The sequence below is a fragment of the Talpa occidentalis genome, unplaced genomic scaffold (assembly GCF_014898055.3).
Source record: "Talpa occidentalis isolate TD23 unplaced genomic scaffold, MPIMG_talOcc4v2.1 talOcc4.2, whole genome shotgun sequence".
NCBI lineage: Eukaryota > Metazoa > Chordata > Mammalia > Eulipotyphla > Talpidae > Talpa > Talpa occidentalis.
Window position 1 is genome coordinate 21,151,851 of NW_023602073.1, and position 25,829 is coordinate 21,177,679.

The window sequence follows — 25,829 nt, forward strand, 5'->3', positions numbered from 1 at the left end:
CTTTTGTATAGGGGCTCTTCAGGCTAGGATTAGCAGGTAAGAGCGTTTTGACCCTCAAATATAATAGAGTGAGCCCAAGCCACCCATCTGGGTCCTTTTCTGCTCCGTGGGTCAGTTTTAATGGCAAATGGACCAGAGTTTCAAAACCCTCACAGACGAAAGTTTAGATTCTGCTACCAAGTCAGTCAATCACTGGCCCAGCAGAGTTGCCAACTGAGGGTGGGGGGCTGGGCAGGGTGGAGCAGGAGGCAGGTCCAACACTTCCTGACCAGCTCAGGGGTGGGGCTGGCTACTGCTCCAATCACCTTACCCTTGAAGTTCCCTCCAGGCCAGGGCTGCCAGACAAAGCATAGGATGACTGGTGAAATTTGAATTTCAAAAACACAATGAATAGTTTTTCCAGTAGCGTCTCAAACACCTCTTGGAACAATACCCTAAACAAACACCACACACACACACACACACACACACACACACACACACACACACCCCTCAAGGTTTACCTAAAATGCCAGTTTCTCTGGGCTTGATGGAGGACAAGAATAGAAAGACTGGAAAGGAGGTGCCCAGAGACCAGAACCTGACTCACACAAGGAGGTGGGGGTGGAGGGGAATAATGTGGCCATTAACTCAGCTGTAGCGTTAGGGACCATGACATCAAGAGGTTTATGTTTTTGTTTGCTAAACCTAGTAAGTCTACTCCAGGAAGAGAAACAGCCGGAACCTGAAACAGCTGCTCCCAGGACCTGAAAGAGGAAGTGGATCTAAGGAGAGTGGGGTGTGGACTGGCCCATGCCTTCATGCACAGCCCAGATCCCTGGTCTCCAGTGAGAGATTTGTCACTCCCGGGCTACTGGGCTGCTCCCAGAGATGGAGTCAGCAGACAGCCCTCCTGGGAGGGTGCTGCAAGGGAACAAAACTGCATTGCCCAATTCATGCTTCCTTAGGGGAAGTGGACCCTTGGCTGATTAGTCCAGGTGTCAGGGCCCTTCCCTTCCTCCCTGACTTGGAGGTGGCTCCAGAGTTCCCTGAAGTCTTTACTGGGACCTTGTGAGTGGGGCACTGCAGCTCATTTTCCCTTCCTGCTGGACCCTGCTTCCATCCCCAAACTTCTACAGGGATTCAGCACAAATACTCCCTAATAAATGATCCCCAAACTAATTTTATCTCAAGGTCGGCTGCTGCCCCTGAGTTAGAGACTGAGGGAGGACTAGAATTACATTTACTCTTGTCACCAAAAGCATGGTCTGAGAGGCTAAACCATTTCTGGAGCTCTCTACCAGGAGTCACTGAGCATTTTCAGAAAAATCCCCTAGTTAAAAGATGATTAAGAGACCACGTATATTGCATCACTGTTTAAAATGGTAGCCGGGCCTCCCTGATGGAGCAAGGGGTTAAGCATAGCACTGGAGCAAGGGGTTAAGCTATCTGCAGCCACTGCATCACAAATTTGATCCCTGGCCAGCAAGGGAGATACCCACATGTCACAGCAGACCTCTCCTGTCTTGCTCGCTGCTCCCCTCAGCAGTGTATTTCAGTCAGTCTGCCTGTTCTGTTCCCCACTCTGTCTCTGGTGAATCCTCTCACCCCCCACAACTCTGGCCTGTACCCCAGCTCTTGTATGCATAAATAAATAAATCTTTAAATAAATAAACAAACAAATAAATACATAAATAAATAAAATAGCAGCCTATTGCAAGTAGCAGTAATCAAAATGCCCGTTAATAGAAGGTTTGATCCAGAAGATGTAGTCTAGCCACACTGTGGAATACTACACAGCTACGAAGAAAGATGAAATGCAGCCATATACAGCAAAAATGGATGGAGTTTGAGGGAACTGTACATAGTAAAGCGAGTTCTGAGGCTGGGGGACGGGGAGAAAGGGACAACAGAGATATTTGGTGGTGAGGAAAAAAAAAATAAAGTCTACTTTGATTAAAAAAAAAAGAAATCTGTGTACAGAAAAGCAAAACATATAAGACCAGGAGGCAATTCTGTATTCCAAAAACTTAGGGACCCAAGTAACAATGTCCAGAAGGAACCACAGCACCACACATGGCATCACATGGAGGGTGAGATGTCCTCTCCATCTGCCCCTTCCCAGTCCCCCATAAATCTATTCTTCCTCAGATGTCTTTATTTAGGTTCTTGGTCATACCCAGCTTCCTCCCACCCTGAGCATGGAATCCCTCCAGTAATCTTCAACTCCTACCTCGTCACCCACATCCACCCAGCCCTTGTACCTACTCCCATCTTCCTCCAGTGACCCTGCTACCACCCTATCTGTGGACTCCTTGCCTCTCGCAAGAGACCTCCTCTGATTCTTGGCCTTTCTTCTCTCTCTTACTTTCCCCAAGTGCCACCACCAGGCAAATGTTTCTTCAGTGAGATTCTTACCTTATGTCGTGAAGATGGGAGACTGAAGAATCAGCTTGTGGCTCTTCCACTCCATCCCCCTACACCCTCCTCTATACCATGTGACTGAGAATGTTCTAGATAGATGCTGCTTTGTTGGCCTGGACTCTGAGAGAGGTGATGACCAGAACCATAAATAACTCATGTGAGCATGAAGCCCCTGGTGGTTGCAAGACCCTGAGATTTGGAAGGCTACTCACCAGAGCACAATCTGACTTCGACTGAAGAATACACTCCATTCCTGGGGTCTCAGGAGTGACATTTCATGGGTGGCCAGGCCTGGTCCATGGTCTCACAGTGGGCAGCTGAAAGGCTGGCAAGAAACTTTAGAATGACCCAGCATGAAGTGGGTGGAATCAGACAAAGCTATTGGCTTTTCACCTCTTGCTTCAAATTTCAGAAAATTGCCTAAAGTATTGCAAACCACGTGCATCTCTGTTGGCTTAGTGAAAGCAGTTGGCAGGATCGAGTGGCCCCTTGTTAAAAGTCACGTCACTACTTGTGCTGAGAGAATAACAAGCCAGACAGAAAGAAAAGGTTACAAGGAGACTTCTTAGAATGCTGGCAAGAGGAGGAGACAAAAAGGGAGCAATGTTTGTAAACAAGGGGGTTGGAGTCAACCGTGTCGTAAATACTTCCACATAGGGACGTTTTATTACATAATTGATCACGATGACAAGTCCATTTCTTTCAAATGGGTTACATTCTGTGTAACCCAGAAAGTGGGTTACATTCTGTGCCCAGGAAAAAGCCACACATATTAGCTCTGTGGCCTCATAAACAGCTTGGGTTCTGGGAATGTTTGCCGCTGCAGCTTGCAAAGTTCTTTCCTTGAAGAAACTCAGAGCCCTTTGCAAATTAAATTAGAAAGTGTACACAGGTCGGCGCAAAAACAGCCCAGGTTTTTGTGCTGCATTGGTATTATCAAAGAATATATCACTTTACAAATAAAGTCCATTTCTTTAGGCAAGGTGGCAGTGAATGTGCGAGCCACGTAAGTTTACTTCTAGAATATTCTATCCCAATTCCTCTCCTGTATTAGCAGCTTATAAAGTTGCAATATTTTCAGAGAATTAAATATTCAAGAGTGGTGGCCACGAAGCAGCCCTGTTTCCTTTGATTTCCTCAAAATGCTTATAACACCGTGAAGAAGAATGAAGTGAAGCCTAATGGTTAGGTCCGCGGCTTTAAAAAAAAGTCATTTTTCTTACTCTAATTTACTGTCACTCAAGTGGTCAGAGGCTGCCATGAATGGTTCTAAGTCAGAAGAAAAAAAAAGAAAACATTTTTTTAGCATTGGGAGAATGTTCAGTGTTCAGTGTGGTTTGCTGCCAGTCTCCATTTCAGCAGAAGGGCAGACAGATGACACTCCAATGCCTTACCCAGGTTGACTTAGCCAGTGAATGACACACTGGGGTTCGCAGACACCACCAGACTGACAGGCCCTCGGAGGCCCTGGGAGGCTGACTCTGAAGTGATGGCACAAGGAGCAGGCACTCCCCTGTACTTCAGGGGAAAGAGCATTGATTTGAGTGTCCTTGGAGGAGACATCTGGACCTCTTTGGGTGAATATTGCCTGCTCTGTCCTCCAGGCAGGATTGGCTGGAAGATAAATGAGAGAAAGTCTATGAATCATTCCCCAGAGTTGAAGAAGTATAGCATAAAGGAGTATAGTCCCAATATGTGGAATACTTGGAATGAGCCAGGTATCTGCTCAGCTCATTTTATCATCATCCATGCTAAGAGGCAAGAAAGCCAGTGTTTTTGTACATGCGAAGGTAAAGACTTTGGTTACGTAGTTCACCAAGACCTCACAGATTTGAACCAGATTCAGCTGACCCTCACACTTGAGTGCTTGATCAATGATAGCATACAAAAATAATCCTATACTACAATACTGTAGTATATATTGCTATACAATATTGTAGTACATTATAGTACTACATAGTATATACATCATAGTATATATTTCTGTTTATATAATTATATAATAATGCAATAAAAGTATAATAATACTGTCATTTAAGATTTCATGGTCCCGAGAAATAATTAACATTGCATGCATATTAGGCAAAGAGCATCAGTGGAGATATTTATATGTGCTACATCATAACAACAAAACAAGTTTAGTATTTTCCTATTTTTTACAAGTAACTGAAAATGATTACCCTTTAAATGTTCCCAAGAACACAGTTGCAGCATTTTAAACAAATTATGGTGCCCACCCCTTTAAAGAATGACTTAGTGAGAAATTAGCTTCACCCAAAAAGAGGTTTTGTTAAGTTAGACACTTGTGTCTAATATGGGATTTTCAAAAATATTTTCCTGCATGTGGTTGTATAATGTTATGAGGTTGATTTTTAGCATATCAAATTTAGGTAAATTCCACTTTTCTTACAATCTCTTTACAACACATGCGAATTAAAAAATTGATGTACTCTGTTCAGACCAGGTGTCACTCAACAATTCAACATCTGGATAATTCACTGAAATATATACTCTCCCAGAATAGGATGGTCAGCGTTTGACTTGAATAGATATTTAATTAACTGACTTCCTATTTGTTTTTACTTTTTGAACAAGTTGTGACCTTTGAGGACAGATGCCTAGTCTTTCGCTGGGAAATTCTTTGATTTTCTCAAGTGTGTGTGGGGAGGACCAAACTTTTGTCGTTTTTCTGTTTCAACTATGACTAAGAGGTATAAAAGTCTCAGGTAAAGAACTGACAGCACCTGCCTACCTGTCCCCTGTTCATGCCCTCTTCCCCTTCCCAGGGGGAGGAGGGCATCAAGAGTTTTCTTGGTTCAAATATGTTAAGCTAGGAAATTCTTTATATTCACCTCATTATTTTAAAAATCACTTCTAGTAGGTGAACGGGACAAATGAGTGAACCAGAAGATGGCGTTGAAGATTAGCAATCCCTCTTCAAACCCTCCACAACATAGTTGTAAAGTCTCAGCCGCTTTCATACAATGACTGTTGTTTTGAACTTCTAAAAGTAGCAGGGTGAGGAAAATGTTGAAACCAGCTAAGCCCGCTGCAGAGGACACGTGTACGAAAGTGTGAGAAGCTCTAGTTTTGCCATTTTGGTTCTTAGCAACAGCAACCCCCTTGCGTGCTGTTTGTGAGCACTTAGGCGAGAGGAATTCACCGATAGACATGCACTGCAACTTGAAGGTGGCAATCTTTGTTTTGCTTCAAAGCAACAAAGCGCTCTCAGAATAGTTCCTGATAAGTAGTAGGTGCTCAAAAATATCTGAATGAAGGAATCTAAGAAAGGAAGAAAAACAGGTGATGCAGAATTTTCTTTGAGCAAAACCCTGCTGTTTATTCCCCAGCCCCTCATCATGGAAAACTTCACTTGGGTAGAAATAAAGGCATGGCATCCTGTTAATTTCTGAGAAATTCTGTTAGTTTTAGGAAAAGTCTGTTAGTTATCGGTGCCTCACTGCCTGTTTTTCCTCTAGCCTAAACTTAATTTTTTTCATTGGGGAGACACTGACCCAATAGATAAGATTCAAAGAAAAACTGAGAAATAAGTGAAATCAAAAGCTTTTCAAAACTTGCATGTTGACCTCGGAGGTGGTGATCTTAAATCATATAGAAACTGTGACCTGATGGTTTTACCTGAAATTGCTAATAAACATAGTCTGAGCATCCAAGATGCTCTGGTGAAAGTTTCGTGGGCAGGTAGCAGGCAGTTCATTCTGATATCCAGGAGAGATTAAGCCAAAATTGCAGGTGTGCGAAAATATTCATTTCGACCTGGTTATGTGTATGCCAGAGGGAGGCTAAAACTATGGCATTTTAAGGTGAACTGAAATCCAGAAGCAATTAAGCACTAGGTACTTGGGGACCTCTCCGCCGCCCGCCCCCCTCCCTTTCATGTAGCTGTATTGAAACTTTGGGGTCTATGCATTGAGTTACCTCAGCTCACTAGTTTAACAGACGCACAAGCGCTGAGAGTAAGCATTTCAAACGTGTAGCCTGTAACTGAGCCACGTTTATAGTTCAAGGGAGATGGGCCGTTTCCTTTTTTTCTTTTCAGCGAGTAAGACGTTCTCTAAAAACCGCAGAGGGGCAGCGCTGTAGGTGACACTGGGAGTGCCAAGAGTGCCCCCTCCCTGCCCCCAGTCCCCAGTTTTTCGTTAAGGACGATTCCTCCTCCTTCTATTAATCTGCAAGTGAAGTCCCTTCGCACCAGATTCCCGCTTCTACTCGCCCCCCCACTTCCCGCCCTAACCACACCGCTGCAGGTTAGCTGTTATTAGTTATCGACCGGCCTCCCGCGGGTCTAGGCGCGGAGGCGAGGTCCGGGTTTCGCGCCTTGCCCTTCTCAGGAAACCGCTGAGTGAGGGTCCCCCCGGGGGCCGCGCGCGCGCCACCCCGAGTGCGCCAGCCGGGGACTAGCCCGGGGCGCTCGCGCTCTCCCGCCCGCCCCACCCCAAAGGCGCCGCGGGCCCCGCCCCGCCCAGGCTCCGCCCCCCAGCGCGGCTTTTAAGCTCTATAAAGTTCCTCTTTCGCGCACCTCGGAGTCTTAGTTTCACCACTCGAACTTGGGACTCACCGCTGCCCCCAGCTCCTAATCCGGGGCGAGGTAAGATCTGGGGTCGGACCGGAGCCAGGGTCTGCGGCTGGCTGGACAGAGTCAGGGGAGCGCGAGATGGGAGGTCCCGGGTGCCACCTCGAGCGCACGCAGGAGACCCCAGCCTCGGGTCCGGGAAGGAGCACGCCCCTCCAGGGAGCCCCGACTCCTACCCCGTCTGCTCGGTGCCGGGGGCCTCCGTGAGGGCGCGGTGGAGGACCGCCCGGGGGATGCCGGAGGAGCATCCCTGCCGGATCTCCCCGCTCCGCGGCCCCGCCGCACTGGGTGGGCCCAGCCCTGGTTGGTGAGGGGGACCACGCGCTGGATCGCAAGGGTTAACTACAGTCAGCCCCAGGAAAGGCCCGGGACGGGTGTCGAAGGGGCCCACCCTGGGCGGCAGGCTTTCCCGCGGGGAACAGCCGCTTGCTCCCCAAATTCGGATCTGAGACTCCTCTCGCTCCTAGTTCTTAAGGGGTTCAAACTCACCGCGGCCTGTGGCGCGCTGCTCCTCGACTGGCGGTGCCGGAGGAGGAGCTCCAAATTTGGGCCACTCCGGTCCTGCGCTCTGCTGTCCTACCCTCTGCGCTCCTCGCCTTGCCGGCTCCTCACCACCTCCGCTGGGCCTCACCTGCCCCCAGGGTTCAGTTGAAGCTCGGCGGGAATCCCCGGCTCCTCGCCTAGGGCTGAGTCTCTGCCGCTTGTTGCCCCCAGGGCCCACTAATCCCCGCTCTCTGGAGAGGTTTAAGGGGATATTCTGGGGGCGACGTGTGCGCGTGCGGGAGGGGCGGGCCGGGGGAGAGTTGCAGGCTGCCGCACACCTGCAACCCCCGACCACAGGCGAGCGCGCGTGGGGATCCTCGGGGGTTGGGGACCACGAAGGGAGTGAGTATCGGGGAGTGTGCAAGAGTGGAAACTGACAGTGAACCGGGAGGCGGACTGGCAGCGGCCTGGGAATGGGCGGAGGAGCGGGAGCTGCTAGTGAGTATGCTAAGGCAGCGCGCGGGTCGGGGTGAGGGGGACCACGCGCCGCATCGCAAGGGTTAACTACAGTCAGCCCCAGGAAAGGCCCGGGACGGGTGTCGAAGGGGCCCACCCTGGGCGGCAGGCTTTCCCGCAGGGAACAGCCGCTTATTCCCCAAATTCGGGGTTTGGGAGTGTGCGCCCCGGCGGCTTGCGTGTCCCGGGAGCGCAGCCCTTGGGCTGCGCAGCGCGTACTGGAATGGAAAGTTCCAAAAGTTGGGTAGGAGCATGGACCCCGCGGAGAGCGCGCTGGCGAGGCGGCAGGACTGTGCGTGCCCAGGGTAAGTCCGGGCACTGGCTGAGAAGGGGCCCTCAAGGGGCCACTCTGCCGCGCGCGCCTGGCTGCCTCGCAGGCTCTGGGTGCCTCGTGGTTGTGGCCACAGACGTGTGGTGGGACAGACCGTCTTGGCGCCGTGCTGGGGTGGGTGCGGGTCTGAAGCGCGAGCCCCTCTCCCCTGCAGCGCAGAGCCACCCAGCGCACGAAGCAGATCCCGGGCGCGTGAGGGCGACCACCGTGGGCGCGCTGGGCATGAACCTGGAAGGCGGAGGCCGAGGCGGAGAGTTCGGCATGAGCTCGGTGAGCTGCGGGAACGGGAAACTCCGCCAGTGGCTGATCGACCAGATCGACAGCGGCAAGTACCCGGGCCTGGTGTGGGAGAACGACGAGAAGAGCATCTTCCGCATCCCCTGGAAGCACGCCGGCAAGCAGGACTACAACCGCGAGGAGGACGCAGCGCTCTTCAAGGTCACAAGTCCGCGGGCGCCCCGCGGTCGGGTTGGGGAGGGGACCCCTCGCTGCGGCTCTGCGCCCAGCCGAGTGGGCGCCTGGGGCGGTTCTTTGAGAGAAGCAGGACCACCCAGGACAGAGGACGTGGGGTGAGCCAGCAAGGCCTGGGAGCAGCAGGTGGCTAATGGGGAACCAGGGAGAAGTACCGCGTTTTCAACTCCTCCAGCGGTTTCACAAAGTGGGAAGGGGGAGGGATCGGGTCCAGTCCTGAGTTTTGTGCAGGAGCAATACCCAGAAGTTGAGGGCTCCGCCCCGGGAAATCCCTGGGACCTCAGCTGGGAGAGGGCTCTGGAGCGAGGATGCTTGTCTGCGTGTTTTTGGTCGCATTTCTGTGGGTTCCTGTTTCCATCGGAACCTTTTTCTGTCTTCTGAATCCCTCCCTGCCTCCCTTACTCAACTGGTGGCTCTGTTTGCCTGTCTGTGAGCACCTATGGGTGCTCCCTTCTTTCACTATGTCTTTCTGCCTTTATTTCTGTTCTTCTCTGGGGTCTCTGTCTCTCTGGATACTTTTTCTTTGGTTCAGTCTGTTTGGATCTTTCGTTCTGGTTCTTTCTGGGTCCTTCCATGTCTGTTTCTCGATTTCACTTTTTACAGGTCCCTCTCTGGAAGTGCCCTCTCTCCTCCTCTCCCCTTTTCTCTCCCCTCCTCCCTTCCCTCTCAGGATCTCCTCTTGGGCCTCTCTCTGGATCTGTTCTCTCTTGCCCTGTGTGTGTGTGTGTGTGTGTGTGTGTGCGTGCACATGCGGGCGCGTGTTCTCCCACCACTGGTTTCCCCAGAGCACTTTACCCGGTCAACTGTGCATGGGGGCAGAGCTACATCAGGGGACTTCCTCAGGGAATTTGCTCTCAGAATACCTCCTGGTGTCTGACCATCCAGCTGTGCTCTGTGGGTATCAGCTCTGCCCCCAGTTCCACTCACACTGCCTCAGACACTGAGTGGGGGCGTCCTGTCCAGGAGTCCGTCACTCCGCACCACCTTTCCACACCACTTTTAATAACGACCTGGAAAGTGTTCAAGCCACTCATTTCCAGCTCAGCCAGGACAAAGTCCAAGGTGAAAGGTGTTTCACCTGGTGAGCATCTGAAGCACCTAAGCCCGGCTATGTCCTTCAGAAACACAATCCTCAGATTTCTTTGAAGACCTGTATTTTAACATTTTTTTCCTCTTCACTCACAGGCGTGGGCACTATTCAAAGGCAAGTTTCGAGAAGGCATAGATAAACCTGACCCTCCTACCTGGAAGACACGTCTGCGATGTGCCTTGAACAAGAGCAATGACTTCGAGGAGCTGGTGGAGAGGAGCCAGCTGGACATCTCCGACCCCTACAAAGTCTACAGGATTGTTCCTGAGGGGGCCAAAAAAGGTGGGGCCTCCTGACTCGGTGCCAATCTATGGCAGCTTGGAATACCTTTCATTCTCTTTCTGGGCCCCTTTTTTCCAAATTTGATTTTTATAGCCTGCCTGCCTTCTGTCTCAGAAGGCTCATTGCCCAGGTGCCCTGAAGTTGAAGTTTATGTGAATTAATGAAGGGTCGTTGCTTAGAGTCCAAGTCTCCCCTGTTTGCGCATGTGTGCATGGACGTGCTTGAGTGTTTTCCAGCTATTTTATTAACATGCAGGCCAAATTTCCACCAAAAAGGGGAAAACTTGCGAGAGGCTTTCGCTTATCAAACCCCTGCTCGTGATTGACCATTGGGAGACCCACAGGGGTCATCCACCCATGTATTGTTACTATGTAAAGTCATATAAACGTGAGATTTTAGAGTGTTCTACATTGGCCGGGATGCTTCTTAAATGCAGATTCCCTCTTTCAAAAATTCTGACCAGTGTGTCAGAGTAGGACCAGGAATCTGAATTTTAAATAGAGCCTCCAGGCCACCCCCTTGTGGACCTCTGTTTGCTGGGGGCCTGAGGTCACAGGTGCTGTGCACACAGCATCTTGCTCATTTCTCTATCTGTCCTGAGTACTGAGACCTTGTAGACATCAGTTTAATGGCCTGAACAAGTACTCACCCCAGGGAATAACAAGGCTGAGAAATGCCTTATTTGTCCACACTGTGTTATGCATTCTAGGAATTAAACCCTCAGGTATTTTTCTAAGTTTTGACATTTACTTCTATCAGTTCCTTTTTTCACGTTGTGCTATTTCCCTTTTGCCCAATCACACAGGAGCAAAGCAGATGAACCTGGAAGACCCGCAGATGACCATGAGCCACCCCTACACTATGACCACTCCTTACACCTCCCTCCCAGCGCAGGTACCGTGGAGGGGCCAGAAGAGGCTGGGGCTGAGGGGGGCCAGGTCGTTGCACTCAGCACGAAAAGCTACACCATCCCAAAGAGCAGAACTTTAATTTTTTTTGTTGTTGTCAAACCACCAAGCCAAATGGCTGGTCCTTGAATGAATGACTTTCTACCTGGTGGCCCTGTCTGCATGGGTTTTAGTGGCACGCCTGTCACTATTGAGTCTGGAATCTTCTGGGAAACAGACCTTTTGTGGAAGTGGAAGGTTTTTGGAAGTAGGGCTTTATCATGTGAAACCACAGGGCAGCTGACCTCTTCAGGCTTTCCTACTATGAATGACGGCTCTGTCTGATTCCCTTTGGTGGGTAAAAAAGCGCAAACTTCCCTGCAGTAGTTTTGGTGCCAGGTTTAACCATATGATGAAACTTTATAGAAGTTTTACAACACTGTCCCCATTGTGCTGTGTTAGTCTTTACAGCCAGTCTCCACCTAGTGTGATGGACGGTCAGCTCCCAAAAGTCTTTTTGGATGATGAGATGATTGATTTGGCTGCCAGCCAAAGAAGAGATTCCCCAAGAAGTGTCAGAGGCTGAGTCACCCCCTTTTCTCCAAGGCCCAGCCAGTTTGCTTCGCTGAGCCTGACCTTGTGGGTCACCTGACCGCCACCCTCATGCTCCTTTAGCAGGTTCATAACTACATGATGCCTCCCCATGATCGAAGCTGGAGGGAATATGTCCCTGATCAGTCGCACCCTGAAATCTCCTATCAATGTCCTGTGACATTTGGACCCCGAAGCCATCACTGGCAAGGCCCAGCATGTGAAAATGGTAAGAAGGGTGCTGAGAGGCTGGTCCAGGGGTGTCTGATGACCTAGTAATGTCTTGCTCTGTCCTTCTGGCCAATCCCACTGCTTCTTCCTCTTCTCCCTGCAGCCAAGGAGAGACCATTTTCTCTACTCTTTGGGATGGTCAGGTGTCCGAAGGACACCACAGCCTGCTAAGGGCCAGAACCCATCCCAGCCCTTCCCTATGTGGGATCTAGTTTAAACCTCTCTTTCTAGGCTGCTAGAAACTACACTGCTTTTTGGAGAGGTCAGCTCACAGTTCCCAAGTCACGCAGGGACAGTGAGGATGTGGGGGTCCAGTTGTCCATCTTCTCAGATCTAAAGCCCAGCCTTCTGCGTAAGACAGGGATGCCAGCTGTCAAGTCGCTTGTCTCTTTCATTTTAAAATCTTGACTTATCTATTGACTTGGCTCGCTCTTTTTGATCATTTGTTTAATAGATTAACAGTGATCTTAAGCTTAAGCTTTATTTTTTATCTTGGGCAAAAAGTAATAGGTTTTGGTTGTCTTCTCTCTTGGGTTGTCCTGAAATGTTGAACCCGGGGTCACCCAATCTCTCTGGGCTATTTCTGTCTACACCTGTGTGAAATGGGTACCCAGCTGTACCCAAACTCTCCTTCTGGAGACAGGAGATCACTGAGCCAGCAGATTTCCATTAACAGTGGTGAGCCCACTGCAGTTATTCTTGGGGTTAGACATGATGGTAAGAAGAGATTGGGCCTCAGAGAGCTTTGCTCATTCTAGATGACATGGCCCCAGGCTGGCAGGAGTCCCCAGGTGTCAAGATGAAATCCCAGCAGAAGTGCTAAGTAGCTAAATGCAGAGAAAAATTTGCACATTGCGTTCAGCAGAACAAAACACGAGCTTTGACTTCATTATTTAATTAGAAATACTGAGATGGGTCAAATGCTCAGGTCCTTTGGTAAGTTCTAGGAAGATTTGTTCATTCACAGTTTGGCCTGTCCCCTACTTTCCTAGTGAAGCTCAGGTCACTCCTGGCTTGTGGTGTTGGTGAAATGTGATGTTATTTAATTCTGCATTGAGTGGCACTGCTCCTCAAAAGCTCGGAATCTAGCTTTGTTCACTTTGCAAGTGTGGTTGGCAGCAAAAGCTGGTTTTCCATAGGGAAGTGGAGGAATTAGCTAGCATTGAAGGGGGGTCTGAGAATCACACCTGTGTCCAGTGCTCCAGGCTCTATGAAGCTAATAATGTCTAGAACTGTGTGAATGGATGGAACAGCTCAACATGTTTTGCGCGTGATGGAGTGCCCATTCTGTCATGTGGTCTTTATGTGTGTTTATCGCCAGTCACAGCTTCTCTGCTGCTAAGAGACATTCTTCTCCCAAACCCAGATGTAACTATCTAAGTAGAATGGGCTCAGCAATGTGGGTTTTTAATCAATGCAGGTTCTTTGGCGTTAGAACTCACATAGACCCACTGGGAACTTGCGGTGTGATTAGGGGTGAACTGCTTCCCCTTGTTCAGCTTTCCTGCTTCTGAATTATGGAGGCGTCAAAGGGTAGAAGCTTTTAATGATAAGATTAGTAAGTTCTGGGAATCTGAGGGCCAGCACGGTCATTATAACATGATGAGTTTTAACAAAATTTAGTCAAAAGCTGCTAAGAGAGTAGAGCTCCGATGTTCTCACGACACAGACACACAATGGTAATTATGTGAAATGATAGTGGTGTTAGCAAACCTTGAAAGGAAGGGAAAGAAATGGGACAAGGAAGGAAGGAAGGGAGGGAGAAAGGAAGGAAGGAAGTTGCAGAGAAAGAACTCCCAACTCCCTTCAAAAGCTATGACAAGCTTTAACCTTGCCTCTGGAGAAGGCCAGCTGTCCACTCTAAAGGATCCTGGACCCTTCCCTCCCGGGCGGTACACCCCCAAGCACCTCAGGGAGAGGTGGCCTCCCCATGGGATGGACAGACTCTGTTTAGACATCATCTGCTTTTTATTTGCAAATGCAGGTTGCCAGGTGACAGGAACCTTTTATGCTTGTGCCCCGCCTGAGTCCCAGGCTCCCGGGATCCCAATAGAGCCAAGCATAAGGTCTGCTGAAGCCTTGGCTCTCTCAGGTGAGTGAGGCGCGGCCCCCCCAGAACGCCCGCCTTGGGGTAGATAAGCTGGGGGGCAGTGAGCACAGCCCACGGCCACTCTCTTCCCTCCAGGGCCTGGAGTGGGCATGAGCACAAGACTCCTAAGCTGTGTCAGAGATGCATTAGAAGGCAGCTGTGCTAATGCTCTGACTTGAGTTATTATAAGTTCTCTGTTGGCATCTCTCTGAATGTCCAGGAACAGGCTGACACCCCAGTCCCCTTTACCCAGGCCCCTCTTCAGTCAACATTCTCATGCTGTAGTATAATTTCTTAAAAAAAAAAAAAAAAAAAAAAAAAAAAGGCAAGGGCCTCTCATTTTGAAAAGCTGAGTGACCTTCTAGGTTTAGCCAAAATAAGTCTTCTCCAGGACGTGAATTCCAGCTCCTTTCTCTTTGGGACTTTCTAATGGCTAAAAGGCAACACGCACTTGTGATCTTCCTCTGAGTTTTGATAAGTCTTACAAGCAAATAACTAATCCAGATATGACTTTATAGGTGCATTTCTAGAATAATCCCTACAATCCCCATACCTCAAAGACGGTGCCCATTTTAAGAAAGCCTTTTTTGAGCATACAAAGTGTCCACACATTTGTTTCTTTATATCATGTTTTGGATTGTTTTAAAATGAATTGCTTCAGAATATTTCTGTTAAAAAGTCATATTAAAAAAGAATAGCTTCAGAATTCTCAGATTGCCCCCGGCTTCTCTGAAAATCAGTGATAGAACATAAACTCTTAAGTTTTTGGGGAGATACACGTGACAGGCAGCTCACTCAGTCCCAGGGGAGCTGGTTTTTCCCTTGACTTCTTTGCATGTCGAGGTTCTCAGTGGACCCGGTTGCCTCTCTTCTCAGTGCTTCTTAGACTGAAGTTGAGGACAAGGCGTTTCCGAGCAGAAAGGCTGGGGTTTGTTTTTAGAAACTTCAACTCCTTTTCTTGAGCACCTAAGGTTTGTGTGGGTGCCTGATGCGTAGGAAATAAACAGCTATTTATATCACGGTGATCTTGTGATTTCTGATGACATTGAGTGAAATGAAACCTGCCTTGCCAGTCACCTCAAATAGCCAACACCCACTCTCTTCAGGGTTCACCATCTGAAAAGTGTCTCCACGTGGCTGAAATTGAGCTGGAGAATTAGGACAGCGATGTGGGTTGTTAGAACCTCAGCGCCTGGCATGGACGAATTGAGGGTTTTGTGGGTTTCTTATATATATATGGTATAGATTGATTTTCCACCATGACTGCATTTCCCAGCTAACTCCACTTCCCATTAAACCCCAGGCCGTTGCCCATAGCAAGGCCTATCGACGAAGTCCTTTGCACTTCTGGAAAGGGGTCCATTACAAACCTAACTTGGTCCATTCAGTCTGTGGTCCTATTTTAAAAAGGATTCTGAAGTCAGCAGCATTTCATACATGAATTCACCTCATTTCATGTCTTAGAAGACGTGGTTGTACATCGTTACTGTCAAACTCACCACAGAGTCTAGTGAGATTTCTCTCAACTCTTAAAACACTTTTTCCTCAGTGATTCCTTTCTTTCCACACAAACTAGTTTCCTCACACAAGCGTGTAATGTGCGATACATCTGCACTATAGAAAATCAATTTAAAAATAAGAAAAGCAAAGATAGAAAATGAAAACATCATGTACCCAACCCCCAGAGACTACCATGGATAGAGTGTCAGTGCTTTTCTCTTCTCAATGGGTACATGCTTATGCATAGTTATTTTTTTATCTAGATGACTTCATGGTGATATTTTAGGCCTGTTTCAGATGTGTGGGCATATCTTTATGAAACGCCATTATATTCTCTTTGTTGGTTAAACTTAGGGTTTACTTCCTCCACAGTCAAAATTGATGGCTGTACTTAAAGATGAATTTTCATTCAGTGGCCCATAGCAATATTTTTTATGTAAATGTTGTCATCAGTGTTATCATCATCACCAAAAAGAAAAAAAAAATGGCATAGGACGGTCTTAACTGGGGTGCTTTCTAACACAGATTTTGCAGAAACCCATGAATCTTATGCTCACCCCAGCCCCACCCCAAAGTTCCATAGTCATCTAAAGTTGGAAAATGTTGAGTCAGACATTAAATAGGTTTCTTTTTTGGTGGGGGTTCTCTAATAACTCTCTGTCTGTGACTCTCTAGGAAAGAGATAAAAGCATGCAACATTGCCTAACTTCCTTGAGACCTGGAACTTTCTACTTTGTCCACCTTGGGACACCATTGTCCCATCAGAACACTTTGTTCTGGTTGAGTGGCTTGGCCTGGTGGGCAGCCAGCTGTCCTTGGTCCCCTAGCCCTGACCTGAGAGCTCTGTGTTTGCAGACTGCCGACTCCACATCTGCTTGTACTACCGGGAGGTCCTGGTGAAGGAGGTGACCACGGCCAGCCCGGAAGGCTGTCGGATCTCCCACGGCCACACCTATGACGTCAGTAACCTGGACCAGGTCCTCTTCCCCTACCCAGAGGACAATGGCCAGAGGAAAAACATTGAGAAACTGCTGAGCCACCTGGAGAGGGGTGTGGTCCTCTGGATGGCCCCCGACGGACTTTACGCCAAAAGACTATGCCAGAGCCGTATCTACTGGGACGGGCCCCTGGCCCTGTGCAGCGACAGACCCAACAAACTGGAGAGAGACCAGACCTGCAAGCTCTTTGACACGCAGCAGTTCCTATCAGGTAACACACCTAAAAGCCTGCTGGAATGGAAGGCCCTGTGCCTACGAGTCATGGAGAGGATGAGCGGGTGATGGGGTGTGCCCCACAGGGTCAAAACAGCAGGTCTCTCCTGGGTAGTGGGCTTCCTTCCTTCATCCCTGCACCCCCTGGGCCTGATCCCAGAGTGGGTGTCCTGGCGGGGTCACCTCTGCTTCTACCGCCTGCTCCTGCCCATTGTCAATGGGGCAAGAGAACAGAGATTGCTCAGGGGCTGCAATTCTGGCTGATGCTTCAAAATTCCAAATTTCGACAGGCAGTCACCTATTCATAAGGTTGTTTCATCAGCGGTATAGGTTTAGCAGAAATATCTGTTGATGTTTCAGCTCTTTCAAGGTTCCTAGGACAGTCCTAAAGATTAGACACCTAATGGCCTTCTCAGTGGCGAACTATGTTTTCTAGACACATGCCCTCTGGCTGGTAGGACCAAGGGTAGTGTGTGCCCAGCTGATTTAGCAAGTGATGAGAAGGTTTTGAGTGATCTCTGTGATGTGCAGATTTCTAAAGAATTTTCAGAACCAGTCAAAGTTTGTTTTCCTAGTTTTGATTTCATGACAGTTAGGTTAGTCCAGAGGTGTGAATCTGTTGGCCATGTTTTCTCGAAGTTTCCTCCAGTGCTGGTTTCACCAGAGAATCTCTTTTGCAGTGCCTCTTTTGGGGGGAGAAAACTCCCTGCCAGCTAACTGACCTCTAACTAACTTATCTTGTGCCTTACTTTTGATAAATGTTCTCTTCGGAAGCACCTTTCCCTGCAGGTGATTCTTGATTCATTTCAAACGAAAATAGAACCATCCAGCATTCTCACACCATTGACATAAGCTCAGCCTTTCGTGTTTCAGTTTCCCAGTATTGCTTCAGCTCATCCAGATTCCCTTTTGGTGCCTCAAACAAGTCCCTAGGTAGGACAGAGAGGTGTGACAAGAGGGGGCATTGAGTTTCTTCTTCTCCCCCCATACCTCACCCTGGTGAGAAAGGCAGGTGAGTCTGTACCCCTCCTTCCTCCACCTGAACTTCATAAGCCCCTCTAAGCCTCAGAGGGACTGTTCTGTCCCTCCTGGGGTCCAACAGGGTCATCACAAGAGGGGGGCAAGGGAGGGCACCCCGTCTGCACCCCCATGTCTGTAGTGGAGTCTGTAACAGTCCCCTGGGTCCGATTTCCTAGGAGATTGTGCATTTCGGTCTTTTTGGCTTCGGAAGACACCCCAGGGCTTGAATGAAGGTGCCCCGGGGAGGTGGCTCTTGCCCCTGTGGCTTTCTCTGGCCATGCATGTTTCAGGAAGATAGATCCCTCCCTTTGGAAGGGACCATAAGCTGCGCTTGGGTCACGGAGCACCCAGGAGGTCCAGGCAGCAGCCAGCAGGCACGCTACTCAGGCAGGGGATGTACTCCCCTGAAAGTGACTATTTATCTGTGAGCAGAAGTTGTTTTTTTTTTTTTTTTCTTCATCTGTGACCAAGGGCTTTGCTTTGTACCTCTTATCTCGAAGTGTACCCTGAGGTGCAAGTGAATACAAACAGCAGCTGTGTTCCCCCCTGCTTCTGCTTAACTAGGATTCCCACAGAACCTGGTGCTGTTATCAAGCCTCTGAGGCTTGACTTTTTCAGAAAATTGTGCCAACTCGCCACTCTGATCAACTTGTGTAGGTGTAGTCTCAAACCTCGGTGGTCTGGAAGCCTTTTACACAGTCTGACTAAGTCGGTTAGGGGTTAGGTTTGATTTGAATTGTAGAAGAAAAAAAAAAGAAAGAGCAGGAAGTCAAATCGTCCAGTGAGTTAGCTAGAAACATCTCTTCCGTTGACGAGAACGGTGGAAATCTTTGATATCTACTCATTCAGGATTTGCAAACTCTTAGGGACAGTCCCAAAGGCACAGCCAAGGTGCTATCTGATAAAGATGTATCTGCATCTGCAGGCTTTTCTGCAGAAGTTGTAGCAGCTAAGGTGAAGCCCTGTTGCTTTGGAGGACTTGATGTTTCACTCTGGCGGAACAGGAGCAGCTAGAGGCGGAGGAGTCATCCTGAATGTGGACGAGGGAGGAGCCTGGGCCAGGTCAGGGCTTGAACAGTCTTCCAGCTGTGCTCCCAGCTGTCTTGCATCCTTGCATTGGGAGTGGTGGTGTGGTATGGACATATCCACAAAGCAGGGGCCTCGTGCTGTCCCCTACCCTTATTGAATCATCTGCTGTCCCAGAAGACTGAGAACAGTCAGCTTAGAGTCACACAATTTGGGCTTGAGGGTCGTGGAGCCTGGAACTGTTGCTCAGTCTCTAGCATAACTGAAAGAGTATTCTGGGGAGCCTGAGTTATGTAGGGGGCTGGGCCGCACAGAGTTTGGATTTTGAAGACTAAGCGGTTTTGAGATGAGGTTTGTCAGTTGTCCTGGGACAAGTCTCAAAATTCTGATTTTTTTTTTAATTTCTTCTTGGTAGAATTTGTGCTTTGGCCTCATTATGGCTGTTTCTTTTCCTCATTTACTCCTTTCTGCTACCTTTTGCATCCAGTGGGGCCAATACTGCAAAGCAAGATTCTTATTCTACAGAATTTATTCCCTTTAATTGAGCGAAGCCTAGAGCCCCCTGGGAAAGGCACACGGTAGGATGTGGAGGCACAACCTCTGCCCTGCAGCTGGAAAGTCAAGAACCTCAGATGGAGAAAAGTAAAAGCAGGACCCATCCCTATTTCAGTTGTTGAAATCCACAGTGAGCTCTTGCTTTTTGCTTTACCATGTTGTGTTCAAGGATGAGGGGTTTTGAGCATATTGTCTCTTCTTGTGGGCTTCTTCCAGAGCTGCAAGCATTTGCTCACCATGGCCGGTCCCTGCCAAGATTCCAGATCACTCTGTGCTTCGGGGAGGAGTTTCCAGACCCTCAGAGGCAGAGGAAGCTCATCACTGCTCATGTGAGTATTCAGTTGCATCCCAGTGATCAAATTTCCCCGTTCTTCATCAAGGGCAAGAGCCCATGTAGACAAGTTGCAGATGAAAAGCACATGTCAGGTGACCTGGTTAAATCATGAGGGAGGAAGCATGGCTCAGTGAACAGAGTCCCCACCCCAGAGATGAACTTGCACACTGTGGGAGGTGATCCCCAGCCGCGGGACTCGTGGGTTCCATCATTTTAATTGTTCCAAGAAATAGCCATGTTTCCATTTCATAGGGATTCAAAAGGATTCATGCTAAAAGTTGCCATTTATGTTCTCTATGTTTAATATTGCTTTAAAAATGCAGAAAATTGATACTTGATAGGGAAGCTTTTCCTAAATGGGAAGCGGATGTGTCGACTTGTATGTTGTAGGTTCCCTGCAAACATTTCCCAGCCTCTCTTTGGCTTCTGGAATTATAGAAATGATTTAATTATTGAAGATTAATGGCCAGGTGTTATTTGGAGGTAGGGAAATCTTACAAGGAATTCAAATAAATCAGACTATTGTCATGTCCTCTAGTAGAGTTTAAGATAGGTTCTACCAGGGAGGCAAACATCTTTTTCTGGAGGAAAAAAACTAAAAGTCTTACATAAATGACATATAGCATTAATTTGCCCCAGAAAACAAGAGTTTTGAATACCTAAGCTGTTTTTGAATTTGAAAATTTTGCATTGCTCCTTTCCTTCATTCAAGGGCCCAGATAAAGAGTAGGAACAGTACTAAAAGCCAGATCAGTTTTTAGCTGAGAGAAGGTTTCTTATTGAAAAGTGAAATAAAACACTATCTCATCTCAAACCATGCAACCTACCTCTCTTGATTAGAAAACCAAAAACCAACCAACCAACCAAAATAGAATCTCAGAGACTTTATAGTCTTTCTCATGAATTCTCTCCCAAGATTGATACAACTATCGATATGATAATTGATGGTGTATTAACAACTAGTATTGTGAGATGTCATAATAAACCTAGCATGGATAAATAACATATCAACAGTTGATAATAAATTTCCTTCTGGAAGATTCTCTTAAGTCCATCCAGGAAACCTGTTTATATAGTGTGTCCCTCCGAGAGTTCCTACTCCCTTTTATCATACACTTAATTAATTAGATCCTTCCTACAAGTTATATGCAAATAATATAAATGGTCAATTTAATCGCACCATTCATGAAAGCATTCAGTTTTCTCATATACTATAAATTCAGGAAAAGCTTAAAGTGAAGTTTTTAGGGTGAATGTGATCCATCAAACTAGATGAATTTGGGGTCAGTTAACATCTTTTTTCCCACGATGGCAGTTTTGTTATTATTTGGTATGGTTTTCTTCGCCTGTTTTTGGTTTAGAATCTATACAACATCTGGGTAATTTTAGGGGTCATCACTCATTGGGAATGACTTACCTCATCCCTGTCAAGCTGCCCTGGTGGAAAATAAATCCACTGGCCAATATTTCCTTGAATATTGCCTCAAGCTTTCTTGATTTTACCTGCTCTGTTTCAGACTTAGTAAAACACAAAATTCAAGGGGCCATTAATTTAAATGTATCCTCTTTAACTGCAATTGAAACCGCAAGTCAAATGGATTCTGTCTATAGATTGGGGATGTTATGGAATAACAGAAAGTGCTGTAGAGGATGGCAAACAGGAAATGCTTTTGTGTGTTAAGAGACCTGTCATTGGATGTCACTTTACGGCATCCTGACTTACAGAGAATAATTAGTCTATGAAGAGTCAATGAATTGCTTGCTGATCGAAGGAAACAGTCGCAGGATGTTATCAAGACTGTCTTAGTAATGTCTTTCTTCAATCTGTTCTTAAAGGTTGAACCTCTTCTGGCCAGACAGCTGTATTATTTTGCTCAACAAAACAGCGGACATTTCTCAAGGGGCTATGATTTACCTGAACACATTAGCAGTCCTGAGGATTATCACAGATCTATTCGCCACTCCTCTATTCAAGAATGAAAATTTCACTGTGGTGGCATAGCCACACACTCAGCAGCCTTCCAGCCATGAACGTAAAAAGACAAGTACTTTTGCTTCCTTGTAAATATCTGACTGAGGAGAACAACCAACTGAACCCCTTTTTTTCTTTTGAGGAACTTGGAAATTAGGGCTTTGGTTCAACTGTTGAGCAGAATCTCATCAAGAATATCTCTGGGCAATAGCTAGGACATGAACAGTTGTGCTGATCCCCCAAGCAGGATGATCTTCAGGGTCGGCTGTGGCCTGCTGTCCTTGATGTTAACTGTGAAAATTGACCAACGGGTGCGTTTACATTTATTCAAATGCTTTCTTTAACTTGACATGGATTCTTGCTGGTATGAACACTGAGAAAACCTGTGTTTCAGTATTAACCCTTTACAGATCCAATGAGAGCATGCCAGAGCTGTACTCTCTCTCAGGGACATGATGAAAAGCTAAGTTAATCTGCACTCGGAAGAAATGTTTTAATACATGTAGTAGTTACTGCTTTGGTAGGAAATTGCTTGCTGATAAAAAAGAAAGAGAATCTTTGACTGAGGTTGGGTCTTGGTGTCTCCAGCTGCTTTGGTGGCTCCTTTCCTTCTGTGGCCAAGCTCTCACCCGGGGCGGGCTCCCCTTTCCTGCCTCACACTGCCTCCCCTTCTCTCTGTCTCCTTGGGGACCTCTTTGAAGCCCTTTCATATAGCCCATTGCTATTTTCTTGAGCCAAAAGCATTAGGGCCACCCTTATAGCATTTTCATCTGTTTCTAAACTAGTCGTGATTGGTTAAGATAGCTTTTGTCTTCTTTGTCTCTCCTATCAAACATTATGGCTGATACTTTGGTCTTGAAGAAGGAAAAAAGATCAGCAATCCCAGCTAGAAAGATAGATTTTGAAGCGGTGGTGACATTTCCCCTCTTATCCTGTGTGTTTTCCTTGGCTATGGATTAGTTACCCATGACAACACTAACGAGGAGGGGCCAGTGTTTTTCAAACTAGTGAACCCTGTTAGCAGAGATGATGACAGGATTTCACAAATTGCGTAACTGCAGACTCAGTGGACTGTTTTTGCTTATTTTGTATATTACTTGCTTCCTCATGCCAATAATGGGTGGACAGAGCCTTAAAATTACTGAGCTTTTTCCAAAGACATCTTTTTTTTTTTTTTTTTTTTTGCTTTTCTCTCCAAATTTTTTTTACTGAGGTGAAGTTCTTATATATCATTGTGTTGGCTTTAGGGGTTATAGATTCAAATCTCTATAAATGCATATTTTCAACACACCATGCCCACCAGCAAATCCCCATTATCCAACAAGATGCTCTATTGGGGCCCCTCCCTCTCTTGATCCCACCCTCCTACTCTCCCCTTCTTGTCTATTTGGCTTCAGATGTCAAAGGTTTGTTATTGGTTTGGTTTTATCTGACCCTTTGTTTTATTTCTCTATATTCCCCATATAAGTGAAACCATGAAGTATTTGTTTTTCTCCTTTTGACTTACTTTACTCAAATTATCACCTCTAGTTCCATCCACGTTGTCACAAATGACAAGAATTCATCTATTTATATCTGACAGTAGTTCATTGTGTTTGTGTATGTATATGCACACATGTACTCAACACAAGTGTTCCTTTTTCTCCACATCTTCAGCAATACTTGTTTCTGGTCTTTTTGATATGGACCATTCTCCGGTGTGATATGGTATCTCATTGTGGTTTTCATTTCCATTTCCATGGTGATAAATTATGATAAGTACTTCTTCTTAGGACAGGGGTCTATTTAGCTCTCTGCCCACTCTTTTGATTGGGCTCACTATTTCTTTTGTTGAGTTGAATGAATTCATTATATATTTTGGACATCAGCCCTTTGTCAGATGTGCAAGTATTTTCTCCCATTCATTAGGTTGTCTTTTTTTTTTTTTTAGTGGTATTTTCTTTTGCTGCAGAAACCTTTTAGATTTTTATATAATTAATTTTAATTTCTGTATTTGTATATATTTTACATCAGGTATAGTTCCCATAAAATTTCCACCATCAATTCACCCATGCACCATTACCATAGTCCTTGTGCGCTCTCACCCTCTCCCTCCCCCTCCCCTGCCCAGTGTCTCTGATTTATAGTTGCCTGATTATTTTTTTGTTTAGCTTTGTCATGTTTTATGTTTATTGCCGCACAAGTTATAATATGTAAAACTTGGGAAAAAACCCAAATGCCCAAAATAGATGACTGGATCAAAAAGATGTGGTACATATACACAGTGGAATACTATTCAGAAAAAAAAAAAAAAAAAAGATAATTTAATGCCATTCACAGCAACAAGGATGGAGCTAGAGGGGGTTTATGCTCAGTTAAATAAGTCAAAAGGAAAAAGAAAAATATCAGATGGTTTCACTTACAGGAGGATTATAGGGGGACAAAATAAGGGATCAGGGAAACCTTTTAGTTTTATATAATCATGTTTGGTTTTGCTTCTTTTGCTATTAAGACAAATCCCCATCTCTAAAGACATCGATAAAGCTAATGTCATGGAGTGTTTGGCTAATTTTTTTTCAATGTATTTTATAGCTTGAAGTTTTTTTTTTTTTTTTAATTAGCCATGTCTTTTTCTAGTTTGAGTTACTTTTTATGTAACATGGAAGATGGCACTCTAGTTTTTTTGCATATGGTGTTCCATTTTTCCCAACACCAATTGTTGAAGAGACTACCCTTTTTCCAGTTTATATTCTTGGTCCCTTGTCCTAGATTAACCTATTTGTCTGTGTATCTGATTTTGGTCTATATAATAGTGTTATAATAGTTTGAAATAGGGAAGCATGAAACTGTACTCTTCATCAGGATCATTTTGATTATTCAGGGTTTTTGTGGTTCCATATGAACTTTATTATCAGTTGTTCTATTTTCTTGAAGAATGCCATTGGAACTTGATAGGCATTCCATTGAATCGCTACATTGCTTTGGCAGGATGGCTGTCTTAATTAACAATGTTAATTAAGACATCTTTTTTATAGAATCACGCAGGCCTCTACTTGCTTAAGTGGTGTTGGAAAAGTGCAGATATTTAGGCAGTGGTGCCAGTGCTGATGTTTTTGTCACCTTCCAAAATTGCTGTTAGTTTTAGACTCAGCAAAAACTTGATAGTTCTCAAATCTGTATTTTAAAATTCATTCAATAAATGGGATTGCATGTTAAGTTAAGGTCTTCCTCTAGTGTAGCAAGCAATGAAACATGGCAGATATCGTTTCTTTTTTAATTACTTTTAAAAGGAGTTTGTAGGGATAAAATAATGCATATAAATTACAGAAAATCTAAACAGCATAGAGGGATAAAAGGACTATTCGCCTTTTTTTCCCAGCCCAAATCCTCCATCCTAAGAATTTGACTTATTCTTCCATCACTATAAATATTATAGAAACTGAAAAAAAAAAAAACTCATGGAATCATCTGCACCTGTTTTTATGAAGTGTTTATTTTAACCTGACAATACAGATTTACCTCATTCTTTGTAGAGGTGTTCTTGTAGTCAGTAGTCCCTTGTGAGCCGCCAGAATGAGCAGCACATTATATTTTGTGAGCTGCAATCAATTATACATCTTATAGATGCAAAGTATTTTTGGGGTATATTATCCTAAGAGTCGACTGTTAATGAAATTAGGAGCTGCTCTGATGGGGCCATGCAGTATGGCCCCCTTTGCTGTTGGTACCTAATCCCACCCAGGCCTGTAGGGAGGGTCTCTGTGGTGTCTGTCCCAGGGAATTTGTGTCTTCTCAATTCTCGATTCTTGAGTTCTATGACTCAAGAATTTTTTTTTTCTTTTTTAAATATATAGTGGATTTAACACTGGAGTTATATTTTCTGGAAAAGCTTTTGGCTTGAGACTGTCTCCCACTTTCTCTTCTTTACAGTCATGTCTATTGATTTTTAGTTTTGAGGGAGCCAGAGTGTGCGTTAGTGAATGAACTCGCTCTGGAGTGATCTGGGTGAAGGATCCCAGATTTTGGCTTAGGATTTTGAGAAGGAGTAGCCACCTCATTCCTTGACTTAATGAAAGAAGAGGAGCAAACCAAGTTTAGTATGTTCTCCATGGAAGACACTGTAGAACACTTTAGGTACTTGTTTTGCTAATAAGTCTTGCATAGCAGGTGGGTGGGGTGGGATGAGAAGGCACAAGTCTGACTGATGTGTGTTCTTGGCTGATTTCTTTTTCGTGGGATTTAGTAAAACTTCGTCAGAAATGTA

At 46.1% G+C, this 25,829-nt stretch overlaps 1 protein-coding gene across 2 annotated transcripts; it reads left to right on the top strand.

Moving 5' to 3' along the window:
• The first annotated feature begins 6,970 nt into the window (after positions 1–6,970).
• Positions 6,971–23,360, top strand: IRF4 (interferon regulatory factor 4). Of its 2 annotated transcripts, XM_037519160.2 has the most exons (9): positions 6,971–7,012; positions 8,482–8,765; positions 9,984–10,170; positions 10,976–11,064; positions 11,733–11,877; positions 13,864–13,971; positions 16,324–16,677; positions 19,497–19,609; positions 21,451–23,360. In XM_037519160.2, exons 2-9 carry the CDS (start codon positions 8,550–8,552, stop codon positions 21,592–21,594), a joined length of 1,356 nt encoding a protein of 451 aa, XP_037375057.1. In that variant the 5' UTR covers positions 6,971–7,012; positions 8,482–8,549; the 3' UTR covers positions 21,595–23,360. The 2 variants fall into 2 exon arrangements, with proteins under 2 accessions (XP_037375057.1, XP_037375058.1); XM_037519161.2 differs by lacking the exon at positions 6,971–7,012 and having other exon boundaries at positions 8,503–8,765; positions 11,736–11,877.
• Positions 23,361–25,829: the final 2,469 nt, after the last annotated feature.

Bases quoted from the DNA above. Each gene is read 5' to 3' on its own strand.
- IRF4 (XM_037519160.2), top strand. From the start codon at position 8,550: ATGAACCTGGAAGGCGGAGGCCGAGGCGGAGAGTTCGGCATGAGCTCG. The intron at 8,766-9,983 runs GTCACAAGTCCG...CTTCACTCACAG, and splicing joins AGGACGCAGCGCTCTTCAAG to GCGTGGGCACTATTCAAAGG. The intron at 10,171-10,975 runs GTGGGGCCTCCT...CCAATCACACAG, and splicing joins TCCTGAGGGGGCCAAAAAAG to GAGCAAAGCAGATGAACCTG.